Source organism: Danio rerio, chromosome 22, assembly GCF_052040795.2.
Source record: "Danio rerio strain M-AB ecotype USA chromosome 22, GRCz13ab, whole genome shotgun sequence".
Lineage (NCBI taxonomy): Eukaryota > Metazoa > Chordata > Actinopteri > Cypriniformes > Danionidae > Danio > Danio rerio.
In genome coordinates, this window is record NC_141042.1 from 163,564 (window position 1) to 175,000 (window position 11,437).

Sequence of the window (11,437 nt, forward strand, 5' to 3'; positions counted from 1 at the left end):
AAATCAAAGCACAAGTACTGGAGAAGCAGAACGAACATCAGTGCTGAATGCAGACCGCTGGGCAGAGTGAACATCTCTTCAGTGTTCTGACATCCAGTCCTGACTTTCCCGATCCCCTTTCCCTCGCTCTCCAACCTGACTTACTCTCATCATGCCTTGTGCGTCAAAATAAAAGCAAAAACAGCAATAAATGAATCTTTCAGTAACTATAGATATTGACTGACAAACTGACTAAAGTTAGGTTTTAGAGTTACAGTCTTTACTGACCTCCCTGACCTGATCCTACCACAACATCTCAGTCTTTCAGCTACTCCAGCCCCTCGCCTGCTCCTGCACTCAGACACTGTTTTCTTGAACATGTAAACTGCATGCAAGTAAAGCTTCACCTGTCATTCTCTCCGAAACTCCACCGTTACAGCAATAGTACAAATTATTAGTCAAAGCAGGTGAGATCAGAATCCTGATGACTCCACAACTACTGTAGCACGATGTCCACAGTCCCTCTCTACCCTGCAGACCCTTCCGAATATTCTCCGCAGTGAGGGAGATCAACTGTTACTGCCAGTTTTTTTCTAAATTTGCAATAAACCGCAGCATAGTTCAGTATTGTCCCTCATTCTTTAGCACGTTCAAGAGCAGGTGGACAGTGTACAATCCCTTCTGCAGCGCTCCTGCTGCTAGTGCTTGTTAGCGCAGCGTGTCGTGGGTGTCATGTGTGTGATCTGCATGAGGAATGCCGTCAGTGGTGTGGTGAAACCCTTATGTTGAGGTGTTTATGAGCTGTAGTGTTGCTCTTGGGGAGTTTTGCAGGTGAGCTGAGCTGTTCAGAGCTATGCTGGTAATAAACTCTGTGTGAACAGCGAGGAAGACGTGGCTTCAGCTCTGCACAGTGCTGGTCTAGAGTTGAGAAACCTATAGGCGTGAGCTGTGTAGATGAGCTGGGGGTGTTTCTATGGTTGTGTGTGTGTGAGTTCCTCCAGCACTGACAGGAGCAGCTCTGGTCTTCTGCAGTAATTAGGCTGCAGCTCAGGTGGACACCTCTGTCTCCTCGGGGAGCTTTCTGTGGGTTTTCAGGTTCGTGGCGGCTCCCACGGGGCAGTAGAGGCTTTATATTCCAGCGGTGTGGGAGATGGACTTCAGAAAGCCTTGAAGACTCTTCAGAAAGTTTGCACTGTTGTGTCGTCTGTACTGTCGTGTGGTCTGGACCTCTATGGACCTGTGTGTCACCATCAAAGGCGTCTCCTTCCTGCTGCAGGCTGGTCTGGGGATACTGGCCAACGCACTGGTTCTGCTGGCGTATGCCCACATCCGTCTGGCGGAGGCGCGACTGCAGCCTGTGGATGCCATCCTGTGCCACCTGGCGCTGGTGGACCTGCTGCTGCTGCTGACTCGCGGTGTCCCGCAGACTATGACTGTGTTTGGCATGAGGAACCTGCTGGACGACACGGGCTGTAAGGTGGTGATCTACACGTACCGTATCGCCCGAGCGCTGTCCGTCTGCATCACCTGCATGCTGAGCGTGTTCCAGGCAGTGACGGTGGCGCCCGCGGCAGGACCGCTGCTATCCGGGGTGAAGGCCCGGCTCCCACAGCTGCTCGCGCCTACATTTGCAGCACTGTGGTTCATCAATATGGCCGTCTGCATAGCTGCCCCATTCTTCTCAGTGGCCCCTCGCAACGGCACCGTCCCACCATTCACGCTCAACCTGGGCTTCTGCCATGTGGACTTCCATGATAACCTGTCGTACGTGCTGAACGGGGTGGCCGTGTCGGTGCGGGACTTTGCCTTTGTGGGGGCGATGCTGGCCTCCAGCGGCTTCATCCTGCTGCTGCTCCACCGGCATCGCAGGCAGGTGCGGGCTGTCCGCCGTTCTCAGGGGTCCACCATGGAGACACGGGCCGCCAGGACGGTGCTGATGCTGGTAATTCTGTACTCCGTGTTTTTCGGCATCGATAACGTGATCTGGATCTACATGCTGACAGTGGCTCAGGTGCCGCCGGTGGTGGCCGACATGAGGGTGTTTTTCTCCTCGTGCTACGCCTCTCTCAGCCCGTTCCTCATCATCTCCTCCAACAGGAAGCTGAAAGCGAGGATGGTGTGCGCGACCTCAGAGCAGGAGCGGCAAGCGGAGGACGGCAAGAACTCCAGCGGCAAGAACTGAGCGCAGAGCTGATGTTATTTGTGTAGTGATGCAGATGTGGACGGCACTGCTATAGTTGTGTCTGTGTGTGAATGTGTTTCATAAAGGCTGTTAATAAACGCACTGATGGACTCTTGTTTTGACGCGTCTATTGAGGACTCTTATTTTGACGGGTAGTTATTTGGTCGCCATCTTAGCCGGTTGTGTCTGGCTTCAGGCGCGCGCACCCCGACCCGACCCGGAAAACCGGAGCCCAGTGTAGCAGACGGTGAGATCCAGTTTAGCTCTGCATTCCCGCGTGATTGAGCTGTTAAACTGATGAAAGAGTGCCGGTTACTCCTGTAAAATTCGTTACACGGTCAGTCGGGCTCGTCGCGTTTGGCGGATTACTGTCTTCACTGAAGAGAGTCGCTCACTTCCGCTTGTGTCATTAGCCTGTTAGCTTCGGCTATAATAATAATAATTAGGATGATTATAAGGATGATAATAATGATAATGGCACTAAACTCCGCTGTTCAGAGCAGCAGATGCTGATGAGATCGCGGTGGTGTTGGTGTAGTTCACCCTCTGCTGCTGTAAACAGGAGAATCTGATATAAACACTCTCACTAGCACAGCACACGCTCATTCTGGACCATCATCATGATTAATACACTATAGTCAGGCTTTTTAATTGTGTGCATTATTGATGATGATGTTGAAGGTGATATTTTAGGTCATGAAGATGAATTCTGTTTAATTATTGAAGCTTTTCTGTGTCCAGTATTTCCATTTATTCGTCATCTGGAAGGTTCTTTATAGTATAATGTCATAAATTCATGTTAATTGTTGAAGACATGTTCCCTGTTTGATTCCAAGAAGCTCTGATAACATTTATCCCAAATTACAGATAATACACATCGTCACTCTGTGCCATCTCACATTAGTCAGGTTAACACACGCGTGTTCATGTGAGTAGAGTTTCCAGCAGCACACTCTGATGTCTGCGCTCTTCTGCAGTTCAGTCGCTGCTATTGAAAATGACCAAGACATGAGCAGGTCTGAGGTCATTTCCTGCTGTAAACGTCAACATTTCATTGTAAATAAGGCAGAAATGTCATCAGTAGTTCTCAGAATAAACACTCAGACACTGTTTAGACAGCGCAATATTCATGGTTAGACTTCTGTTTTTTTTATCTCATCTAATGAAATCTTTTGATCTTTTTATATTGTAATTTTCTGGTAAAAAGCTATTTATGACAGTGTGTTTATTAGAAGTAAATGTCACATGTTAATGTTTTTTTTTACTGAAAACTTGCGCACACACTCAGGAATAAAGGTGCGTGAGCTGTCCCTGCGCTGGTTCCTTTTCAAAAGATACACGTCTGTACTGAAAAGGTCCATATTAATACCTCAGGGGTACATATGAGCACCTACAATCTACAAAAGTGTTCCTCCTAAATTTTTATTTACTAGTCTATACTTCTGAGGTACCAAGATGGACCCTTTAAGTACAAACATGAACCTTTTGAAAAGGAACCAGCCTATTTTATTTCTGAGAGTGTCATATATGCAGAAAATAACTGCAGGTGGAGGCTTACTGTTTTCCTCTGGTATATTCACACACACACACACACACACACACTGTAATCAGACTGTGTCTTCACCTGGACAGTGTTGGCGCAGTAATGGCCGCCATCCGCAAGAAGCTGGTGATCGTGGGGGACGGTGCGTGCGGGAAGACGTGTCTGCTCATCGTCTTCAGTAAGGATCAGTTCCCGGAGGTGTACGTGCCCACCGTCTTCGAGAACTACGTGGCCGACATCGAAGTAGACAGCAAACAGGTGCGTGTGCAAACCAGCTGCGCAAGACAGCTTATAGTAGTGTGCGTGTGTGTGTGTGTGTGTCTCTCTCTCAGAGCTGTGTGTGTGTGTGTCAGTAACAGATGATCAGCTCTCTGTCAGCAGCATGTTCCTCAGGAAACACACATTAGCCAGGAGACATGACCACATGCCGCTGTGCTCATCACGCTCTCCTCATACAGCCGTATATGTGGCCATTACACACCCATAATGCACAGCGATGAAGCCTGGGTCATCAGTACGTTGGGTCGTTTTGCTTTCTCGCTATAATTGAGGTGAGACTAACTGATGGATTTGGTGCAGGATTCACAGATGCTAAACGCTAACGCTAAGACTGTGTTCACACACGACCGACAGTCAGCCAGAGGCAGATTACACTGTAGTGAGCAGGAGCACCGGCCCGATCAGACCACTGAACAAACATCCTGTCTACTGTCCTGAACATCTCACACACTGACCCGGCGCATCAGGCAGTGCTTATTGTTCAGCCCTGTGTGTGTGTGTGTGCAGGCCCGGATTGGCTAATCAGCAGCACCGGGAGAATTCCCGGTGGGCCGGTCCGTTTTTTGGCCGCGAGGGCCGGTGTCCCTAGCTCCAGAATCTGTTGCTCTCAGCAGTTACACTTTTTAAATGAATTTATTTACTTACTTGACCGCAGTCTTCTCCATTATTTTACCGCAGCTCTGCTCTTCTTATATGTAGCCAGCCTGCAGGTTAATGATGATGCAACTCAGATGAGTCACTTCTCAATGTACAGCTGTTGTGGTCCAGTGGTCAGCAGGTTAGATTACGACGCTGCCGACCCGGGTTTGATCCTCGTCTGAGTATGCTATTATTATTATTATTTACATTTTTATTGTTAAGACATGTAATACTGTAAGGGTTGTTGAACATTTAAAGCTCTAAAGCAGCTGTTTTCCCAAAATAAGACGTGATTAGACGTAATTAGAAACTGAATTGGAAATGACCTTATTTTAATATAGTCAGTCATGAACTGAGGTGGGCCGGTCTGAGGCTTGAAACTCCAGCGCTGAAAAAGAGTCCCACTCCGGCCGTGTGTGTGTGTGTGTGTGTGAGGCCATCAGTAGTGTGTTTGAGCATATGTGTGTGTGTGTGTGTGTGTGAGGCCATCAGTAGTGTGTTTGAGCATGTGTGTGTGTGTGTGTGTGTGTGAGTGAGGCCATCAGTAGTGTGTTTGAGCATGTGTGTGTGTGTGTGTGTGTGTGTGTGTGTGTGTGAGCCCATTAGTAGTGTGTTTGAGCATGTGTGTGTTTGTGTGTGTGTGTGTGTGTGTGTGTGTGTGTGTGTGTGTGTGTGTGTGTGTGTGAGCCCATTAGTAGTGTGTTTGAGCGTGTGTGTGTGTGTGTGTGTGTGTGTGTGTGTGTGTGTGAGCCCATTAGTAGTGTGTTTGAGCATGTGTGTGTGTGTGTGTGTGTCCTGCAGGTGGAGCTGGCGCTCTGGGATACGGCAGGGCAGGAGGATTATGACCGGCTGCGGCCGCTCTCGTACCCGGACACGGACGTGATCCTGATGTGTTTCTCCATTGACAGTCCTGACAGTCTGGGTGAGTGCTGGACAGCAGGGCTTGCTGCTTACTGTTTTCAGGAGGAGCTTATGCGCTCTTAAGCAGAGCCGGCGCATTCATAGAGGTGACCTAGGCGGCTGCCTATAACGGCGTCTGCAACACCTCCCTCACCACCCGCGTCCTCAGTTATATCCGCGACCCATGAAATGAATAGTGGCCTGTATTTTAATATCTGCAGTGTGTGGTCAGCCCTCTGTCTTGCTTGGCTGTGAGCCGCACTGTACTTTATGATTATTATTGTTTAAATTAGTATATGCTTGAACTCTAAACACAAACGCAGCTCACTCGCTGTGAACAGCGGCGCCTCATCTCACAGTTCTCGTTATCATTGTAGCACAGAACATTATCAATACTCTCGACCCTCAGGGATTTACCACAGTAATGTGCTCGAGCGGGTATCTGCATCATTTAAACTGAACTCAGATCAGTCTGATCAAACGATCTTCAACTTGCTGTTCTGGAAGCAGTTTAAGCGTGGACGTTTAGTTGGGCTCACTGCAGTCAGGGTTTTGACTTTAATCCCGCTTTATTAAACCAGGATTATAACCTGACCCCAGAGCAGATCATCTGTGTTCAAATCATCAGCAGATCATGGCTGAATCAATACTTCATCAAAACATTATTCAGTTTACTATAATATGCATTGTACACATTATCTTTAACACACTGTGGAGACAGATAGCTGCAGTAGCTGGATTAAACACCTTTTCTCCACAGCACACACAATAATCTGACTTTTAGGAATAACTTGAATGATCAGTATTGATGTATTTGGATAATATATAGCACAGATTCCAGCCCACTGCCCACATGCCAACAGTGATAAAAGAAAGAGAGAGAGAGAGAGAGAGAGAGAGAGAGAGAGAGAGAGAGAGAGAGAGAGAGAGAGAGAGAGAGAGCTCACACTGTTTATCCAGGCATGCTCTCTCTCTGCGCTTATAAAGAAGAGCTGAACATGGGGATCCCTCAATCAGTGACGGTTTCCCTCTGCCCCAGAGTAACACCCTCCTCTCTGTCCAACACTAACGGCCTTCAGCAACACACTGATGTCTTATCCTTATTTCAGTGTACAGACTGCATGAGGTGAAGTACATAACCTAGTGGAGATGAGCTGTTGCTGAGAGCGTCAGCGTGTGCTGCAGTCACAACAGATCTCCAGCACAATACACCATAACCTAGTGTGAACACTACTGAGTGCTGTACACTACTGAGTGCTGAACACTACTGAGTGCTGAACACTACTGAGTGCTGAACACTACTGAGTGCTGTACACTACTGAGTGCTGTACACTACTGAGTGCTAAACACTACTGAGTGCTAAACACTACTGAGTGCTGTACACTACTGAGTGCTGTACACTACTGAGTGCTGTACACTACTGAGTGCTGAACATCTTCTTGTGTCTCCTGCAGAGAATATTCCAGAGAAATGGACTCCTGAGGTTAAACATTTCTGCCCAAATGTTCCCATAATCCTGGTGGGCAACAAGAAGGACCTGCGGAATGACGAGCACACGCGACGCGAGCTCTTCAAGATGAAGCAGGTGTGTGTGTGTGTGTGTGTGTGTCTGACATGTTCTCGTGTGTTGTATCATGCTGTAGTTGTGTTGTGTAGGTTAAAACACTGTAAATACTCTGCAAGACGTCTACAGTACCGGATGATGTGAGGAGGCCTCTGATTGGTGCTGTCTCAGCTCTTGGCCTGAGGTCAGAACAGGAAGCTGATTTATGTGTACGGAGGTGGTCTGAGATTGGAGTGTGTGTGGGAATTGTGCTTAAAGACAGTACCAGACAACTAGTGAGGGTAAATCCAGGAGCAAGTGAAGCCCTGCTGAGCACTGCTAAGAGCAGATATAGATTAGCCCGTCACACAGGGGTAGCGGCACATTACTGGAGCAACTGCATCATAACTTCAGAAAAGCGCTGTTCACACAGGCGAGGACGTTCTGAAAAGACCGTTCACACACCCATTCCAGAATAGCGCTAGATTCTGACATCATCATCATCCGGGGATGAGCTCCACACGCCTGCGCTGGTGTGGTACATGTGATGGGGATTTGGCTTGATGGGTTCACTTTTATTTTAGGCTGCTTTCACACCTGCCTTGTTTAGTTGGATTGAATCGCACTAGAGTTCGTTCCCCCTTTTAAATTAAATACGTGTGTTTTCTCTCCCGCCTGCAGGAGCCGGTGAAGCCGGAGGAGGGCCGGGACATGGCCAACCGCATCTGTGCCTTCGGCTACATGGAGTGCTCTGCCAAATCCAAGGACGGCGTGCGGGAGGTGTTCGAGATGGCCACCAGGGCGGCGCTGCAGGCGCGCAAGGGCAAGAAGAGCAGCAAATGCCTGCTGGTGTGACGGAGATCGACTTCCTGTCAGTGTTTACCGCTTGTGTTCGTCTCAGACTGTCTGCAAATCAAATATGCAAAGAGCCCATCAGGACCAGACTCTGCAGCACCCTGAGGCGCTCCTCTGTCCCGCACAGGACACCCGTTTACTATCATTGCGTATTAAAACCTTGATAAGACACTCGCGTGTGTGTGTGTGTGTGTGTGTGTCACGGCTGAACGCTCCGTCATTACAGTATCTCCGTCTGTGTGAGCTCCATGATTAATAAATTCCTCATGTGACAGTGGCGTCCCCCCGTCTGAGCGCTCAGACACACACAGAGACACGGCGAGCTGCAGGACGAGCTTTATTGAAGATTCTCACTCAACACAGTGTGTGCTGCAGCCAATCACGCGCCTCGCTCAGCTGACGTCTGTGTGTGGTGTAACAGTGGTGTGTGTGTGTGTGTGTTTGTATGTGTGTGTGTGTTTGTATGGGTGTGTGTGTGTGTGTCGCTGTCATACATGAGGTCAACCCTTTGTTTCTGCAGTAGGTCACACACACATGTACTTGCGTGTCACTGGAGTGTGCGCCTGTGTGTGTGTGTGTGTGTGTCGGGTCACTGCCTCTTCTTGGCGGGCGCTCTAGCGTGTGCCAGGGCTAGCGGCAGCACTAGCGCAGCAGCCGCTACACACAGGGCCAGCAGGGGGCGATAGTAGATCCAGCCGGCGGCGATGGTGAGCAGAGACAGAGAGACGGAGGAGCAGAGACAGAAGAGCTGAAGACCCACCGACAGAAGACCACCCAGCAGAGGCACACGCTCCACTGCACACACACACAGAGAAGGACATCAGAGATATGCTAACAACATACTGTGTGTGTGTGTGTGTGTGTGTGTGTGTGTGTGTGTGTGTGTGTTACCCAGTGTGTGTATGACGCGTGTGCTCAGGCTGATGGACAGGAACATGAGTGTGCAGCCGGCGAGCCGCAGTGCCCAGGTCTTCATGGAGTTCAGCTGATGTTCTTTAGCAAACAGCTCCTGCAGAAACACACACACACACACACACACACTGATCAGCGGCGGCTCGTGACCCCTTCATGAGCTCTCGTTGGCAGTCGGGGCGGGTGCACATCTTCTGTCTGCGCGGTCACTCTGGCATGGCTGTTATTGAGAGAGTCGCTGTGCTGGTGTGTTTATAAGGCTGCTGGACGGCGTCGGTTTGTTCAGCGCCGTGTCTGAGTCCACTAGATCTTTCAGAGGTGCAGCCGCTCTGAGCTCATCGACTCCTCTCAGTTTGATCTACTGATGTCGGTGTCAGCAGGAGGATTTTCCCCGGGACACCAGCTGGTTACCGATCACCAATGTGCGCTGAAGTTCCCATATTTCAACTCCAACACACAAAATGCTCAACTCACACCTCCTCATCCACACCTCCTCATCCACACCTCCTCATCCACACCAATCACATCATCCACACCTCCTCATCCACACCTCCTCATCCACACCAATCACATCATCCACACCTCCTCATCCACACCTCCTCATCCACACCAATCACATCATCCACACCTCCTCATCCACACCTCCTTATCCACACCTCCTCATCCACACCTCCTCATCCACACCTCCTCATCCACACCTCCTCATCCACACCGCCTCATCCACACCTCCTCATCCACACCTCCTTATCCACACCTCCTCATCCACACCTCCTCATCCACACCGCCTCATCCACACCTCCTCATCCACACCTCCTCATCCACACCGCCTCATCCACACCTCCTCATCCACACCTCCTCATCCACACCGCCTCATCCACACCTCCTCATCAACACCTCCTTATCCACACCTCCTCATCCACACCTCCTCATCCACACCGCCTCATCCACACCGCCTCATCAACACCGCCTCATCCACACCGCCTCATCCACACCGCCTCATCCACACCTCCTCATCAACACCTCATCAACACCTCCTCATCCACACCTCCTCATCAACACCTCCTCATCCACACCTCCTCATCCACACCTCCTCATCAACACCTCCTCATCAACACCTCCTCATCAACACCTCCTCATCCACACCGCCTCATCCACACGTCCTCATCCACACGTCCTCATCCACACCTCCTCATCCACACCAATCACATCATCCACACCGCCTCATCCACACCGCCTCATCCACACCGCCTCATCCACACCTCCTCATCCACATGTCCTCATCAACACCTCCTCATCCACACCGCCTCATCCACATGTCCTCATCAACACCTCCTCATCCACACCGCCTCATTCACACCGCCTCATCCACACCTCCTCATCCACACCTCCTCATCCACACCGCCTCATCCACACCTCCTCATCCACACGTCCTCATCCACACCTCCTCATCCACACCTCCTCATCAACACCTCCTCATCCACACCTCCTCATCCACACCTCCTCATCCACACGTCCTCATCCACACCTCCTCATCCACACCTCCTCATCCACACCTCCTCATCCACACCGCCTCATCCACACCTCCTCATCCACACGTCCTCATCCACACCTCCTCATCCACACCTCCTCATCAACACCTCCTCATCCACACCTCCTCATCAACACCTCCTCATCCACACCTCCTCATCAACACCTCCTCATCAACACCTCCTCATCCACACCGCCTCATCCACACCTCCTCATCCACACCTCCTCATCCACACCAATCACATCATCCACACCGCCTCATTCACACCGCCTCATCCACACCGCCTCATCCACACGTCCTCATCAACACCTCCTCATCCACATGTCCTCATCAACACCTCCTCATCCACACCGCCTCATCCACATGTCCTCATCCACACCTCCTCATCCACACCGCCTCATCCACACCTCCTCATCCACACCTCCTCATCCACACCGCCTCATCAACACCGCCTCATCCACACCTCCTCATCCACACCTCCTCATCCACACGTCCTCATCCACACCTCCTCATCCACACGTCCTCATCCACACGTCCTCATCCACACCTCCTCATCCACACCTCCTCATCCACACCTCCTCATCAACACCGCCTCATCCACACCTCCTCATCCACACGTCCTCATCCACACCTCCTCATCCACACCTCCTCATCCACACCTCCTCATCCACACCTCCTCATCCACACCTCCTCATCAACACCTCCTCATCCACACCGCCTCATCCACATGTCCTCATCCACACCGCCTCATCCACACCTCCTCATCCACACGTCCTCATCCACACCTCCTCATCCACACCTCCTCATCCACACCTCCTCATCAACACCGCCTCATCCACACCTCCTCATCCACACCTCCTCATCCACACCTCCTCATCCACACCTCCTCATCCACACCGCCTCATCCACACCTCCTCATCCACACCTCCTCATCCACACCGCCTCATCCGCGCCAATCACACCGCATCATTCGCACCTCTCCTATCGTTCGCACTGTGACATTCGCACCGCCTGATACACGCGCACCGCATCATTTGCACAAATCACGGCGTCCGCTCGTCTCAGTGGGATGCATCG

General features: G+C 50.7%; 3 protein-coding genes across 5 annotated transcripts in view; 2 read left to right on the forward strand and 1 right to left on the reverse strand.

Annotated features, from left to right (window-relative positions):
- The first annotated feature begins 1,111 nt into the window (after positions 1-1,111).
- On the forward strand, positions 1,112-2,209 carry ora1 (olfactory receptor class A related 1). Its single transcript, NM_001130668.1, is given in 1 exon segment — positions 1,112-2,209. A coding segment is annotated over 1 exon segment (951 nt). The 5' UTR covers positions 1,112-1,210; the 3' UTR covers positions 2,162-2,209.
- Positions 2,210-2,333: 124 nt separating this feature from the next.
- On the forward strand, positions 2,334-8,091 carry zgc:153713. Of its 2 annotated transcripts, none has more exon segments than NM_001045350.1 (5): positions 2,334-2,408; positions 3,794-3,962; positions 5,424-5,544; positions 6,977-7,107; positions 7,747-8,091. In NM_001045350.1, coding segments are annotated over 4 exon segments (582 nt in total). In that variant the 5' UTR covers positions 2,334-2,408; positions 3,794-3,806; the 3' UTR covers positions 7,921-8,091.
- A 149-nt stretch (positions 8,092-8,240) lies between these two features.
- Positions 8,241-11,437, reverse strand: part of tmem43 (transmembrane protein 43) — a gene marked incomplete at its 5' end in the record, with an annotated part of 6,075 nt that continues 2,878 nt past the window's right edge. For both annotated transcript variants that reach the window (NM_001440855.1, NM_213238.1), the window contains 2 exon segments: positions 8,241-8,715; positions 8,812-8,929. In NM_001440855.1, coding sequence (NP_001427784.1) covers positions 8,510-8,715; positions 8,812-8,929 — 324 coding nt within the window. In that variant the 3' untranslated portion in view covers positions 8,241-8,509.

Bases quoted from the DNA above. Each gene is read 5' to 3' on its own strand.
- zgc:153713 (XM_087303239.1), top strand. From the start codon at position 3,807: ATGGCCGCCATCCGCAAGAAGCTGGTGATCGTGGGGGACGGTGCGTGC. The intron at 3,963-5,423 runs GTGCGTGTGCAA...TGTGTCCTGCAG, and splicing joins TCGAAGTAGACAGCAAACAG to GTGGAGCTGGCGCTCTGGGA. The intron at 5,545-6,976 runs GTGAGTGCTGGA...TGTCTCCTGCAG, and splicing joins TGACAGTCCTGACAGTCTGG to AGAATATTCCAGAGAAATGG.